General features: G+C 39.6%; 1 protein-coding gene and 1 non-coding gene across 2 annotated transcripts in view; one reads left to right on the plus strand and one right to left on the minus strand.

Annotated features, from left to right (window-relative positions):
• The window catches only part of LOC110990584 (uncharacterized), a 53044-nt gene that overhangs the window by 8432 nt on the left and 27399 nt on the right, over window positions 1-17213 (plus strand). The window contains exons 4-11 of the mRNA XM_087147805.1: window positions 1342-1467; window positions 2876-2984; window positions 4130-4201; window positions 8487-8558; window positions 10178-10249; window positions 13041-13112; window positions 14479-14550; window positions 15365-15436. Of these exons, the coding sequence (XP_087003931.1) occupies window positions 1342-1467; window positions 2876-2984; window positions 4130-4201; window positions 8487-8558; window positions 10178-10249; window positions 13041-13112; window positions 14479-14550; window positions 15365-15436 (667 nt within the window). The remainder of the gene's footprint in view (window positions 1-1341; window positions 1468-2875; window positions 2985-4129; window positions 4202-8486; window positions 8559-10177; window positions 10250-13040; window positions 13113-14478; window positions 14551-15364; window positions 15437-17213) is intronic.
• Window positions 15607-15679, minus strand: Trnat-ggu (transfer RNA threonine (anticodon GGU)). The gene has a single exon. It is a non-coding gene; the product is annotated as a tRNA-Thr (tRNA).

The following is a 17213-nucleotide window of genomic DNA, read 5'->3' on the forward strand; positions in this document are numbered from 1 at the left end:
ATTGCGCACGCTGCTTGTGAGTTGGGGGAAAATCTGACTCAGAATCACTAAATGTGTTCTTAAACTGTCAAAGTGCACTTTAAAGATAATATATTTCACTTTTCTGGGGGGGGGGGGTCCGCCAAGAATACTAGAGTCGATATCCCGAGAGCTACACCAGCACCTGAAATAGCATGTACTGAAATTCGGGTTAACTGCGCTCCATTAAGAAAACTCCTATTATTTTACTCTGTTTTGAAGCGGTGCATCAGCATTTTTGATATATGCACCCTTCGACTCTTTTTTATTTACACTACAGGACTCTAACCTGAGGGCTCATAGCTATGTCAAGTGTAGTAACTAAACACTGGACAGCAAAAGTACAAATGCACGAAAGCTTTAAAGACCAGCGTTCCTTTTCAGTGCCTGTATACTGATTCTTGAACTGTATACATTATGTCAGAAGGAAGAAAATCCTTTTGTTAAATGGCTGGAAGAGATACCCCTGCTTTTCCTCCTTTCATGAAAAAATGTCACAATGTCACAACCTCCACTGTTCTTTTCGACATTGTTTAACTGTATGCACTTACAGTTTGTAATACATTCAAAATAAAACCCTGTCCTCTTGAACGAAGTTTGTGATTTGGCCAAAGAAATCCCAAATAGTTTAAAACAATTGCGTCATTTTGTATTCAATGTTGTATAAATATAGGTAAATTTTTCACACAATTTAATGTTTTTATCTGTTCGTGTCTACTTTGATTATATGAGTATTCTTATTTCAAATTACATACCTTCGTTAACCAAGACAAATGCCGAGCAAACATTCAGTAAACTACTTATTATTTGCCTTGATTGCACTCTGCTCTCCTTGTTTTACATAGGTCTACAATTTGAAAAAAGACTAAATGTCCCATTTTTCAAACTTGTGTTTCCATCTATTGAAGTAATGTTTATTTCCCTTTTCGTGCAAGAAATTAGTAGAACTATTTCTGTGAATATGTTGATTCAGTTCTTTATGTCATTTTAATCGCTTTTTCGACCTTTTTTTTCTTGTAATACATTGTGCTAAATATGTCTGTGTATAATGGTTGTACACCATCCGATGAATTTGATAGAAACATTCCTGAAATCAATCGGCCTAAGATTAATTTAGCCTTAACATTGTATCGATGGTCATAAGGTGAGACAAATATTGGAAAAAGACTGATTATCTGTTAGAATAAGCTGTTACTGTAGTCTTTTCGTGTTCCAGTCTTCCAGACACAACATTTAAAATTATTCCTTATGAATTTGAACACAAAAGTTTAAAAGGTAAGGGAAAATCTCTATTGCTTAGGAATATTATAATGCTTTCCACAGCTGTATTGCCATCTGAAGTATTTGACGAAGTGTTGATTTACTGCGAAGACGGGTCTTCTGCGACTCCAGACGCTAGATGTAACCGGTTTCAGGACTGCCTTAGCGGAAAAGACGAACACGATTGTGGTAAAAAGTTTCGTGCCTTACCCACATATTGTGCATTTTCATTGTCTGAGAGCTAGTCGCATGGCTCTCACTATTTTGCTGTATGGCCAAAACAATCTGTGGCGATCAGATAAATATCCGGTGTGGCGTCACCTTAGTTTAAACCACGCCTACTGCGCAAAGGAAATTACTGCACAAAAGAGAATCAGAACCACTCTACAAGTACGAAATGGGACAGAGGGTACCCCCTTAACAAGTCCAATCCCCATACGCACCTCTGCCTATTGTCAATTAACACATCCCCCTTTGATGTCTGTCCCATAGTTAGCTTCATATGAGAGCCACTGGAACTGGAACGCATCTTTCGTGTAATCCGAAGTGCATGAGCATGTCCATGTATGGCAAACGAACCGAATGTGCAAGACCACCGACATTGTAACTAAATGCTACTGGGGTTGCTGATGCCACAGGTGTCAAAATTACCAGCTTTTTAACGAGATTTTACGAGGAAATCTATAGAAAACCAATAGTGAGATCCCTCATCTTTTTATTAGTGGCAAGTGATTGAATAAATGTCGGTCTCACTTTTTTCGTTAGATCTTCGGTTAAAACTGAGAAGACGAATTGATGATGTTATCATTTGGCACCCAATGTCACATTAAAGGTCCACATTTTTAAAGGTTTCTTTATTACAGAACTACGACTTTGATTGGAATTAATATTGGCATGTGACTACGTCTATGTTAAGGAATTGAGAAGACGTAATCGATACCCTTATCGCGGGGCACATGACACCATCTTAAAAGTGCACTTCTAAGTTTCCATAACAAGATAACTGTTCGTCTGATTAAGTTCAGCCTTGTAGAACAAGATGTGTCACATCTGTACGTGAAAGTGAAATTGAGTTAACGGCGTGATATTTTCATCGCTGGCTACGTGACGTCATCCGAATTGTGCCTACAAGTAGAGGTTGTGCAAATGTTGGTTTATGATTGTCATTTGTTGGATTTATGTGAAGGATTCCAAGCGAAGTCGTGTTTGATGGTATTAAATGTATTTTGTTAGGTCTGATTAATACACAAATCATTTACACAGATGACTTAAAATGGAGACCAAGACCGGTCTGTTTTCGACATTGTCTAGACAATGTTCTAGACATTGTTCCAGACAGCTAGATACAGCTTTTCCACTATTACTCGAAGTTAACTTAAGTTGCTTCAAGACGCTTCACACGATGGGACACAGAGTTAACACCGTGCCGATTTACGGTCTACTAAGAGGACCATGTCAGCAGCAACAACCTAATAACTATTCCATGAACAGCCTCTGAGGAAGTTTCCTGTTATAACCTATTCCATTAAAGCTTTTTTACACGTATTTTATGATCAGACAGGCGAACTTTTTTTTTTATTTTTGTTTTTTTTTTCAGAAAGCGTACTTTGTCCGTCTGTGTGCAGATGTACGAATTCGAGAAGTCAGTGTTTTCAGGGCTGGAATCTTCAAACCATTCGTAGTTTAAACAAGACAATCTGTTGGCTGTAAGTTTCACTTGTTTCTGCACAAAAAAGGTCTAGTGGCCACGAAATTCTACCTTGCTTATTGTACTTGTCGCATTTTCCATTTAATTATTTCTTTAGAATACTTTTTTAAAAACAATTGTGGATTAGCCGGTGGACTGTCATGAACAGTCCGTTGCATTGTACTTACCTAACGTTGTTTACTGGACGCAATACCTCAATTTAATACCTTGAAAAAGTTTAAAAGAAGTTCTCGTGGGACGCCTTGACAAACTGAATCACTTATCAGGCATTTTACCTGTTGGTTTACCAGTGATTTGCGAACAATGATATATGCAGAGATCCAACCCCAAAATCCATCCCACAAACGTAGCCCACAATCAACACCCACGCACCACTGAACACTGCCGGCCAGCCAGCAAGTCCTGAGACTGCCTTTTGGGTCTGGATTAGCTGTTGTTTGCCTTTAGATGTTTATGAAGTGATAGTGATTGATTGACAACCAAAATATCAGCGGCAAGAATATCTAAACAAGAAAGATCGGGTTTGTACACACTCGAATAAGGCTTCCCTGGAATGCCAGGTTTCTGAGGATTGGTGTGGTCTCTGGATGGCTACCACATCGAAGGTGTTCGCACAGGCTCAAAATAGGTGGGGTGAATGAGGATTACATAATAGTCTCAGAAATGAGACTTTTTATTAATTAAAATCGATTTTGTTTTTATTCTTGAATTGGGATAGATATGGAAGGTAAACCTACAACAGTGCAAACAGTAACTGAAAACTGTAACATTTGGCAAGTACACGGTAAAGTGCATGAAATCACATTCAAAAGTTAGATTGTTTTGTTTGCCCTTCGTTTTTATTCTATGTGCGTTAAACATATAGAAGCGGGACTTGAAGCAAATACTTACAGCTCACTGTTTTGCCAAATAGGGGATTATTTGTAGGTTTTGAAAATGCTATTATGGCCAAGTTACAAGTTTAACGGGAATACGCATGTATAGGTTTAAGCAACACTCAACGTGAGCTCAAAATGACATTATTAAAAATGGGTCAGAGATTGCCGTCGTTGGGTCGGAGTTGGTCTGGGTCCGACTTGGTCTGGAAACAGGAATCGTGAAAAAGCAGCCAACACATTTTGTGTTTTTTTGTGATGTATACAGGGATCTGCTGAACGGTAACATCTCGGATTTAGAGCCCGGCATTTTCCAAGGATATTCCACCCTGCGCGATCTGTGAGTGATAATATTGTGTGCTTGCGTTCTGTGTATTTGTACGACAACTTACATTAACTATAACACCAGGCATTGTTTCCTCAGTTGGGATCAAGTTACTTATGAAGTTCGAGATTCTTCCCCTCCCTTTACCAAAGTTTGTTACATACACGTAGTCTACAACAAAGAAGGTCTTACTTTTTGCATTTACTAAAAGCACTCCAAAGATAGTTTGGTACTTGTTTGCAAAGATGACACCCACACCGTATGGATACGTGCCAGGCCCCTGACAAAACAAGCATTGTGGTCCAGGTGGCATTTCATCAGCCACAATACAAGAATGAATCAACTGAAGGACAATATGGAAGTTACAATTCCGTATAGATCACAACCGTGCGCTCACTGTGGCCTGACCGACAACCGCCTGCAGAGAGGAAACGCCCAGCCCACAGCAAGACTTTCAACAAACGCCGGAAATAGGACCACTTTTCCGCTTGCCAAGCTGATCGACCACGCGAACAAAGCAACCAGTCATCCCACCCCCCCCCCAAAAAAAATCTACGAAAACAAAAAGACGAGCATGAAAACAAGTAAATGTAGTCTGGCGACAAGATTTCAATAATCGCCTTAATACAGCTAAAACAAACGCAAAAAGCATTCATGTTGGCTGCGCAGTCACCTGTTGACCACGATGATGTACGCATTGACCCAGAGCGTAGAGCAGACGTTAACATCATATATGATGTTAACGTCTGCTCTACGCTCTGGGTCAATGCGTACATCATATAGACGAACACCATCACAAGACACCATAGCACAGACCGAGTAATCCACAAAGACTACAGGCCAGTCAAATCAAGCTACACACCTTTCAGAACGACTTTACCTATGAAAGGAAATTCCAGACGATAATCAGTAAAAATATATGTGGAACTACAGCAAAATTTGTTGTCAGCAACAGCAGAATCAACTCGGCCCCACGTTCAATTCAATTCAATATAACTTTATTATCCCACTAAAGGGAATTACTTTAGCTTTTTTTGCACACATAAAACAAATGTAAATTAAAAATACAAACTTTAAATGTCAATAGTTGATAGCTACATGATAAAAACCTTACTAATACTATACGACAAACTGATCACTATACAACATTGAAAGTTATAAACAGAGAACGACGAAACTCCAAACAGATGACTTGCTTGCCAAAACGAACGACCTTCGGATTTCAGACAAGAGTGTCACGACAATCACCAGCACGCTACATACAGCACAACATTACACACAGAAATTGACTGGGAAATACTAAAATGTACTTTGGAGTAAAAGCCTAACGCAGGATATTAAGAATGACAAACAAATCTTTGTCAAATTCGGCATGAAACCAGAAGCAATACAATTTGCCCAGAAGCTGTTGCCAATCTTCAGAAATACAGTGGTAGGCCTTATGTATCGAGGGAGGCAACTTTGAGACAGTTATCGAGACGAGCCAGCGACACGGTGTTTCCGACTCGTTACGCAATCAAAGCCGGCATTCAGAAGGACGTCGAGAGATGAACTAGCCTAGACATAGTCAGAACCAGTGTCGATCTACGCTTTCCAAACAAATTCGTTTAAGGGAAAATGATCACTAAAGGGCTAGTTGTTGAGGATTTTAAGTATACGTTCCACGACTGCACAGTCTTCTCTCATCTTGAGATAAAATATGTCTAGGCCTATGTCACGAACACTTACTTGACGAAAAATCGTTAGGAGTAGTAACCTTCAGCCCACCACTTGGAGGGGAAATCTGAAAAATCTTTTGTGCCAAGTCATTTCAAGTCCTCTTTGATGAAACAACCTTCAAAATCTATGGGTACATTCCAAAATCAGCTAGACAACATTCTATAGGGGGAGAAACATCGAAAGATTCACGAAACTACAAGCAAGCTTGCAGAGAGCCCCACACCTGGGTATTACCATCAGCCTTATCTTCTTACACCAATTGTGGTCTTAAAATAATTGGCATAAGACTTCGTTTGGACTTCCACATCGGTCGTCTGTGCCAAAGGCTAGGACTGATCACTTGGCTGTGGCTTGAAAATAATTAGAAGGCAAATAAATAAAAGGAAAATTTCATGAATAGAAACTAGGCCTTTGTCTAATTGCTGGCAGTCAGCTATAATCCAACTGGGTGGACACAGTGGCAGACATCTGGTATCAGTTGACAGTTCTTAAAGGATTACTGGACATGTACGTGTACTGTAAAAGTGTAGTGGTACACATGGAAATTGTTATGGCAAAATAAACAGTACGTGCTTACGTGTATTTGTAACTCAAGTGAGTTAAACTCATCTGTCTCAAATTATAAGTCTTCAGTTGATGCAAGGCCCTGTTTACTTTTTACAGTGAGATGAAATAAGGCGCAACTTACCTTGTAGACTTGAAGGAAAAGACGCGTGGCTTGCTTTTTTATGGACCAAACTGATTTGCGACTTGAATTGTGACTGGACCAAATGACTTGTGACTTGGTTTAGATTGCAACAATTTACAAGTGACTTGACTTGGACTAGCAAATACTGACTTGCTACCACCTCTGTCACAAACCCCAGATACCTGTGTTAGGGATATAGCGGCCAAACTCTCTATCTGAAGCAGGAAGTGGGCAAAATGACACAGATGTCGACTTTGAAGTGGTCTATGAACCAGTCTAGACGAAGCAGCTCTCCTTGACACTTTTCCAGCCACCCCTCGCTGGAGACTGGAACAGATGGCCCTAAGAAGATGATATAGAAAGTCCTAGAAGCAGACCCTGCAGTTGTCATTGACCAAAAGAAAGAAAGAAAAAAATCCACAAACTGCGACAAAAAATATGCGCTTAAGTTTGGAAAAACCGCACAAGCGACCTACCTTTATTCATTTGTGACCCGAAAGGAGCTCTAAAGGCTTTGATTTAGATTTGGCTGTATCGACACGCCTTATTGCTACAAGAAAGCAACAAAGGGCTTTCTGAATTTGCCAACCTAGACGCATTTTCCAACCCTAGATCTACAGTGGATAATGCCAGAGTAAACAGAGAAGCTGAAAATGTCACGAAGTCGCTGAACAAAGCAGAGGAGATCGCCGGTCTCCAGATGAGTTAGGGAAACACCATCATCCAGGAGATGCTCATCGGATACCATTCATACCCACACCCAGCGATTAACACCACACTGTGCGAAGCGCTAATGAGCAGACCATGTCGAACAAATCTTGGCCGTTAACCTGGAAAACAACCCAAAATGTTATGGCATAAACAGCACAATGAAAGGAAACAATATAATACTGAAAACGAGAACAGAAAATCAACTCCAACTTCGTTGTTAGAGACGACGTCTCTCTCAAACAGACAGATTTTAACGAATGAAGTTAAAAACGAACAGGTAATCTACATCGCATACGTGTACATCAGAACATCACATGAGTGACGTTCTGCTTTTTTAGCACACGTGGAAATTTCTCTATTATATATTAAACACAGTCCATCCCTTTGTAAAGATAACCTACCGTGCGTTATTTTAAGACGTAATGTTGATTCTCGTCCTACTCCAGAAGCAATTAAAGGCCTTTGGCTTGCCCTTCACTGGCACTCATACGTTGTAGATCTGTCTGTGTTGTTTGCTAATCCAAATGTCATTTAAGTCACAAGGAATTGCTGTTAACATATACATTTGGTGTCACTGATGACTGCTATATTAATATTGTTAGAAATGTTATTTACATTCCCTGGTGCATTCGAGATCTTTACGCGAGGAAACTTGTTTTGGGAAACCCTGGCGTATCAATCGTGAATCTATTTCTTCGAACAAAAAGGGAGCTGAGTGCAATAATACTGGCCCGTGTAAATGGGAAGTAACAAGGAGGAATTCATCACTGTTTGTGTTTTGAAAACGGAAGGGAGTTGTGAGCATTTCTAGATTAGATACAGACAAATAAAAAAGGCATACAGATTTAGAAACTGATCCGATAATACATCCCGTATGCAAATAGAATATGTTTAATTGCTGATGTCCAGCCCAGTCTTACGATACTTAGCCTGGAGCTTCAACCTTTCGACGCGCCTTTCGATACCAAGGTGTGTCATCACAGATGGAAGTGTCTTTCTCTTTCCATAAATTTTGTTTAAAGGTGCTCATTTCCCCTCTATTGTTCCCAAGAGGATGAGCTTCGTAGTTATCTGCAATATTTCTCTACGGAAAATGGCCTGCAAATTATCAATTTACTTTCCAACTTTGCAGGTATTACTTTTTTCACTAATTTTCAATGATGTTACAACTTAATTTGACAGGCACCTGACAAACGTTACCATCGGTAACATTGAGTCCAACGCGTTCAGTGGGCTGTCTCATCTCCGAAGAATGTAAGTTCTCTGCGATTTTTTATGTATTTTGTCATTTTATGTCGGAGAGAAGACAATTGTGTGCTTCTTTCCACAGCAAGCCAATCGTTTTTTAGTGCCAAAAGTCCCATCTCGGTTTGGAGTACTTTTGATAAAAAACATTAAATGGTTTCTGTCTTCACAGTAATTGTGTTTTGCTGAATGACTCTATACAGGGAAATGTAACTTCTGGTAGATAACATATTTAAAATCATTTTTTTTCTGTCTGAGCTTTGGTATCTTCATCGAGTTTCAGTGAATGAGGTTTTTTAATGGAACCACAATTAGCATAAACGGCACTATGCATATTCCGGTCAAACATCATAACCTGCAGGCTGAGATACGACATTGTATGCCCCATAGACACAACACGATGCCTCTTTACTAATAATTTAGGAGATTATTCTCGTTAAATCACCAATTAGTATTGAAGCCCCTAATCAGCTCGAAGTTAGATGGAACTTCCCTCTTGCATCTAAAGCTTGTTATTAAAAGTGTTTAAAAGCAAATGCCATTGTGTTCAATATTCTTGTATTTTCCGCAAAGTTTGCGTTTTGTTCTCATAATATTCTCTACATTTGAGCATTTTTCAATTTAAAAAAATAAACGATATTAAGCAAGTATTTAATCTTGATCATTAGGCTTGACTCAGGGGCTTTTCGAATAACGTTCTTCAGGTTGTCTCATCGCAAAGAAGTGAACTCTGACGAATTTTGAGATTCAACGTTTTGAACAAAGAAGGCTTTAAATGGCAGTTTGCGTTAAGTTCGCCCAGATAACGACGTTTTAGCACAAACTGGAAGGCGAGTTAATTCTGAACGCAAAGAGACTATTCATGTATCAGGCTACCTTGAATTGAAACTGATGCAGAAGTTTTCAATTCGGGAACATGATGAGAATAAGAATAAATCAACGCAATAACCGATTATACAAATTCATGCCAGTTTTGGTTTAGAATAATTTAGAAGTCAATGATTTCTGAATGTTTAAAGGCTCATAAAAAATTAAAAGGGAGATTTTGATTCCAAAATAGCCTGACACCGACCCACTGTAATAGATTACATTGAATAAATCTCAGGGGATAAGATAAAAAATGCCTTCTCTGTGGCTTGCAATCAGTATATATCAATGAAATACGCCAGTAATCATTGGTTGAATCTTGAAAACCACACATGAAGAAAATGGATTTATGATGTTTTTGCTCTAACGACGTATCGACATCAACGCTAGTCAAATGGCGATTTGTTTAGTTTCGTTTGGCTGCCGATTTTACTATCTGGGACAAATCTATAATCTCCCATGACTGCCACGTAGTGGATTTTACTTGACTCATTCTTATATTTTGATTTGTCTGTTGTTTGATTTTGTTCGGTTTATCTGTAAGTTGAGTACGCAACGGCTACAGGCCTTGTTTCGTTGAGCGGACTGGATGCCCTTATATTCCGTATCTACGGTTTTGATATAATGCAACACGGATCAGAGATGTTTTTGCTTTTCTTAACTATTAGTTGGCTGCCCCCCGCAGTGAGATCTTTAATTAAAATATACGTTACTACTTTTCACTTATTTCTCGATTGTGTTACACTCTTTTTGTTTGACAGGAACCTGGAAGCTGTGAACATCGGTAACATTAAATCTAATGCGTTCAGTGGGCTCTCCTCGCTTTGTATTTTGTAAGTTTACTGGGATCATTGATTTGTGCTCTTATAGAAAACAATGAAATCCAAACACCAGCTCTCATAGGAATTTTTCGGTGCTAAATGTAGTCACAAAGAATAAGCATGAGGCTCCACGTTCAGAAAGCTGAATATAGCCGTTTACAAGGAGGAATCCAAAAAACGGAAGTTCTTAAGATCATGTAATTTTGTCACCACTGCAGCATGCATGCAATGTTGTTAATAACATCTGCATTGTTTTGTGTGGGGCATCCCTGAATTGAAGTCAATACCAATATCGATAGGACATTGTTCGTCGACATAAACGTTACAGTGTTTCGTCCCTCCAACGATTAATTTCTCAAATACACTCGCAAATCCAGTTGATTGAGCATGCATCTTTCCCCTCTCTTTGAAAAGGGGGTGGCCCGTTTAATCAAGGCACCTGTATTTTGTTTTGCAAAAAAACAGAACATGTGCCCTGAGAGGTTCACGCAAATACGCCTGTAGTGAAATACATTAAGATATATGCACCGTATCATGAACCACTGTTCACTATTTCATCCACTTGTTATGTCAGCTGAGTGTTTCTTCTTCTTGTCAGCCAAACTTGGTCAGTTCCATAGACCAAGACCAAGACCATAGACCAAGCCTCGTGTAGGGTTTACACAGAATTTGGTTAAACGTTACCTGCCGGTGACGAACGGTCATTTGGTGAAATGTCTGGAGCGGCTTCCTCATGCTGATTTGACTTGCTAATTATAACAGAATATTAGCGTCAGTTGTTCGAACTCTGAGCGAATTGAACCCGGCAGTGAGGAGTATACAATCATGCAAGTGTCGTGGCTGTATATATGTAACGCTGATGAAAAACTGCTGCATTTCTAAATTTGCTGTGTCCTTGATTTTTGACGGCAGGCTTTTAGAAACCAAAATCTTCTGGCCAAGTACAAATATTTTCTTACCGTTTTGCGCTCACGTGTCTGGTCCAAAATAAATTTTGAAAACTCCATGGTATTGAATCCGCCACTTTGCGTGAAACAGGTGAACAAACGCAGGAAAGATGGAGAAAATAATCAGTTTCATTACAAAAGCAGGATATCATGACGCGTTAAACTAAGACTGTCACAAAAGTGATTCTACGGCATTTAGTCTCTTGCTTTTCCTCAATAATGCATGGATTCCATAAGCCGTCGTCGGAAACACTGTTACTGTTACTATTACAGTAAGTTTAGTTGGATATGGGATATTGGAGAATGAGCATTCTCGTAGGTTTCTACAGCGAATGTCTCGATTAGGAGAGATTGAACATTCCCATGCGTTTCTACAGCTAATGTCTCGGTTAGAGAGATTGAACATTCCCTTTGGTTTCTGCAGCGAGTGTCTCGGTTTTTAGAAATTGGTCATGGATGGGTTTCTGCAGCGCATGTCCCGGTTATAGAGAGATTGAACATTCCCATTAGTTTCTGCAGCAAAGATCTCGGTTTTGAGAAATTGGACATCCCCATTGGTTTCTGCAGCGAATGCCTCGGTTTGGAGAAATTGAATATTCCCATGCTTTTCTACAGCGAATGTGTTGATTTCTTAGAGATTGGGGTCATGGTGTCCACAAATGTCATATAAGCAATCACATTCCCTTCTATTTGTTAATTAAGACATAAGCTCTTTAGTCCAAGGTTTGGCAATAACTTATAGGTGCAGATTTGCCACTTCATATGCGGAAATATTGTGGCAAAATAGGGTAACTGTGTAGACTTGTGTTAAGTCTGGGCTATTAATAATTCATGCCCGTGGAAATCGTGCATTAAACATGCACGGCAACTAATCAGAAGAGCGCGTTATCTTAGTTCCTGGTGCTGGCTGTGCGCGTGGGTTGCCGGGACTTCGTAAGATGGCAGCGTGGCGATAGGAGTTTTGCAGGGTTGTATCGTCCTATTAGCGAAATCAGGACTGACGTACAACCGCTGGTGGTTGGGGCCCTATCCTGAGTGCGCTTGGTGCGTGTTTGTTCTTAGTTCTTTAATTCCAACCTTGCCGGCAACATTTTTCTCCACTGATTAAGCCTCAGAACTCCGGCTGGTCGGGGCTGTGCTGTTTCTTCGAACTAGTTGGATGAATCCTCGTATTCCCCAGTTGGTCAATGTACTATGGAAGAGGTTGGCGGCTTAGGAACAGACATACATGTATATCTCTGGTATAAACAAACAATCAAACCTGAATCAGGGAGGTTATAGATAATATGTTTTGCTGCCAGAACAGGGGGCAAAGGTCGCTAAGTGGTCAGTCAGTAAATGTAATTTCCTGGAAAATGGACATCATTACATCATGTCCTCACTTTATCACCAATTCAAGCCGAACTTTATCATTCTGGACCTCTTGCTTTGCAGACTTGGGGTAAAGGGTACCTCGTGGTCTGTGTGGGAATTTTCATGCAAGACACGGGAAAAGCTTTGTTTTGATGGCTTTTAAAGCGAATCATTATAAATGTTATCAGTTACAGCCCTCAAAAGCACCTGAAAGTGACTTTGCAAAATTCACGTAAAAAAGCGTCAGCAGTATCAATTCCCAATAAACATTCAAATGTTGATGCAGGGCATTGATTGGGCACCAGTGTTTTTCAGTGAACTCAACATCGAATGAACATTATTTGTAGGCAGAGGTCGATGTTTACCAAATTTCTATTGGTGGCATAGGTACCACGGGCTATATTACTTGATTGAGTGTTAATTAAGTCTTTGATCAATTTATAAAATGATTCTTTCTTTCCAATTTTAAATATATCATTTGTGTACTTCCTTTCATTTGCCAGGAGAATGAAAAGTGTAAGCATCGGCACCTTAGAATCGAATGCCTTCAGTGGGCTCTACAGTCTCAAAACACTGTAAGTTTTCTGTAATCCCTCATTTGCGTTGTCACAGAGAGCGCTGCAAGCTGTTTTTCCATGACAAGCTATGTAATTTAATACCAATGTCCAGGGAAAGTGCTCCAGTCGGGAGTTTTGGGTACCAGTTTTGTTGTCACAGAGAACACCGTAAACCTGATGTATGCCACAACTTGTATGAACTAACAACATGAGGTGCCCTATCAATAAAGTTGCCCTGATCCTTGTAAAAGGAAAAAGACTTAAAAACGTTGCCAGTTCACGTCATTTTTCAGCATAAATGCAATGTCTTGAGCGACATCTCTGTGGGTTTTACTTGCAAGATTACGTACGTGGCGTCTTCCTTGACGTCTTTAGGTAGTCAAAACTAATAATTATTGTGTTACAAAAAATTCTTTTTCAAAAAAGCAAACAAACTCTGTGGTTCCGTCCTTCGAACGTTTATTTTTCATACAAACTAACACATTGCAGTAAATCTGGAAGATGGGTTTTATGTCATTCCTCCATATTTTACAAGAAGTGATCCATTTAATCATGGCATACCTGTGCTAGTTGTCAATTTATAACACCCTGAAAGTACACCTTTGATGCCTATTAGCATAAAAATTCTGAACCAGATCGGACTATAAATAGTTATAAGTCCTTGAAATATGCAGTTTTAAACCGACGTAGCCTTATTATGTTGACGTCATCACAATTTCATTTTAATATTTACCTACAACACTTCCCGTCTATCCACTTTCTAAACGTGAACCCATTCGAACCGACAGTTCTCTGGTTAAAGAGTCGCCATGCACCGTTAAGATAAAGCCACGCGTCATTATCATATATGATAATGACGTAACGTCAGTTTTCATCAAGACCTCATCACCGTTTGTCTACCTTTACTCTAAAAGAAAACCCAATCAAACTCAAAATTTTTAGTCACTAAAAAATTATATACCTTTTAAGATCACGCCCAAGGACCCCTGATTACATCATCCAGACATTTCACCCAACTTCCTACTGTAACGCATTACTTTTTGAATCCCTGTGCCCCTATTACGTAACTGCAGAAGAAAAAGAGATGTTCAACAAATATTAAACATCATGCTCAGTCACACAAGTATCATGTCACGTAACTAAGTGCCACAAAATTTGATTTTACGTCTTGAAACAAATTGACGTTTTATACCTGAGTGCTAAGAATTGATGTTTGCCTGGGCGCAAACGCTGTTCTTTGACTGCCTGCTAAATGCATTTCTTTTGGAAAAGGTTTCATTATCCTGTAAAGGACTATAAAACTAATTACCTTCCCTCGAATTTTAAATACCGTCATGACCTTTTCAGTGTGTTTCAATTAAGTTATTGGTTTCCCTTTTTGCAGGATCATTGATACTGTTAGCATCGACTCCATTGAATCAAATGACTCTACGGGACTCTCCAGTCTTCTAAGCCTGTAAGTGTCGTGTGGCTCCAGGTTTTTCTCATATTGAGCAACATCCCAATGTGTAACGTAACCATCGCAAACGCGCTATTTTAATAAGAATCGTCTTTCCCCATAAAACTGTGCTGAGCTACTGTTATTAAAGGAAAGAATTTTCAGTGATTGAAAAAGAAAGAAATTGAAAATAAAGAAATTTGTTTGGACTATCTATTTGGATTTCATTAATTGCAAGGTTTTGCGAGATTTCTTCTCGAGCAATCCAAAGGAGGTAATAATCTTAGGTTCGGCGAAGACCAGAGCTTAATGATATTTTGATTAAACCAATTTCAATTTTTACTGGGAAAAATATTAGAACTTACAATAGATTCCAGGATTACGCAAAGATGACATCAGTGACCATGAAACACGTTGTTCAAAGAACCATGTTATTACCCTGCGTCGAAAAAGACACCAGGACAAGAATTTGCTTATCGCCGTTTTGACTAAGACACGCCCCTCCGACAACCCTTAAGAATTCCGTACATCAAGTTTTTGTCTGAGATTTTGCCCGTCCCGCGTATATTGTGTGTATCATTTGACTGGGCAATTACCTTTATTTCAAAACCTGATTCTGTTTCGGTTGGTGATATGTTTTAGCATCGTTCGGAAGGATTGCCATACATTTTTCTCTCCTGTTAGTATTAAAGGAGAACAAAAATTGTTGGCCTAGTTAAAACCATCAAACTAACGCATTCGATTAGGGGCTGGTATTAAACCCATTCAGGACGTCTTATTTCCTCAGCACACACAATGTGAGTTATGCTACAGTTCTTCCATCATTTTTTAGGTTCAAGACGACTGCTCACAACATCTCCATTGAGTCAAATTCCTTCAGTGGACTCTCCTCTCTGAAGTACCTGTAAGTTTTCAGTTATTTATGATCTGTGTCGTTCAAGAGAACAGTGACAGCTGATTTGAAATAAATTATTTGATTATACGGCTTTTTGAACATACGTTATGAAAGAAACTATATAGGGAAACTGCCTAAGTGTTTATAAATGATAATGAAGATGAACAAAGAAATGAAATTAACTGGAGCAGGATTTGAACCTGCGGCCTCTGGAATACCGTACCAGTGCTCTACCAACTGAGCTATCCAGCCCCAGGTTGTTGGCTCTTCCCAATTGCCAATATCTCTATTCGGGGTTTGTTAGTCTAAAGCCATTAAACCTGAAACTCCATGTAGCCAGGGATCATACTCCAGTAACACGATACAACCTGGGAAGTGGTGAACAGGGATCACCCAAAGAGGATACGGCTTTTTGAGCATATAATATGAAATTATATAGGAAAACTGATTAGGTGCTTATAAATGATTGTAAAGCAACCGCTCTCTTTCAACAAATTATTTGAATGAGCCCTATTCTCCCTATACCGGATTAAAGGTGACGTCAGCAATATAAGCGAAAGTGGAAGTAGCATTTTGTTGGTTATAAACAACTGTTACTTTTTGGCATTGTACAGGCCGGTGACGAACGGTCATTTGGTGAAATGTCTGGAGCGGCTTCCTCATGCCGATTTGACTTGCTAATTATAACAGAATATTAGCGTCAGTTGGTCGAACTCTGAACAAGTTTAACCCGGCAGTGAGGAGTATACAATCATGCTAGTGTCGTTGCTGTATACATGTAACGCTGATGCAAAACTGCTGCATTTCCAAATTTGCTGCGTCCTTGACTTTTGACGGCAGGCTTTCAGAAACCAAGATCTTCTGCCAAGTACAAATATTTTCTTACCGTTTTGCGCTCATGTGTCTGGTTCTAAATAAATTTTGAAAACTCCATGCTATTGAATCCGCCACTTTGCGTGAAATAGGTGAACAAACGCAGGAAAGATGGAGAAAATCATCAGTTTCATCACAAAAGCAGGATATCATGACGCGTCAAACTAAGACTGTCGCAAAAGTGATTCTACGGCATTTAGCCTCTTGCTTTTCTTCAATTATGCCCGGATTCTATAAGCTGTCGTTGGGAAACAGCATCTCCTTGAGAGGATACGTTTCAAAGGGCCCATGAAAAGTGTTTTTTATTATTTAAAATCGAAAATTTCCATTTTAAACGATATCCAGTATGTCAAAGTTGCTGCTTATGATGAATAAACGTGAGGGAAAAAAGTAATTTTTTTTTACAAACGGTCCACGGAGAGGTATCACATTAACATAGACAATTTGCATATCTGTGACGCTCATTTGAGAAGACATCGTTGTGTGCCGCGAGCGAGTCAATGCTTGCCATGGGTCCAGTTTAGAACATTCCTTCTAGCTTTTTGGTGAATTAAGAGATCACGCCGACCAGATCTGCTGGCGCAGCCTGGGGCAACACCTATAAAGATGAGACAAGCCTGCCTTAATTTCCAACTAAAAGCGAAATTTAGGCTAAATTGGCGATTGGAGGTCAAGGTGACCAGGGCCAAATGGTCAGGACCGACAGCGAGCTCCAAACTGTTCAGTCTACATTTCGAGCCACGGTGTTTTCTCCCGATTATTTATAACTCGTTTGGGGTCAGATTTGCACGATTGCTGAAGCCAGGTGCAACGCCCACGATCTTTGGGACATCAAAGAAAGCCCTTGAACAAAGACGGAGAGGATGGGAAAATGCTAGGAAAAGATAGGAATTGCTTCCAAATTGGCCAAGGG

Source organism: Acanthaster planci, linkage group LG01 (genome assembly GCF_054643075.1).
Source record: "Acanthaster planci isolate LZ-2023a linkage group LG01, COTS_SCS, whole genome shotgun sequence".
In the NCBI taxonomy this organism is placed as follows: Eukaryota; Metazoa; Echinodermata; class Asteroidea; order Valvatida; family Acanthasteridae; genus Acanthaster; species Acanthaster planci.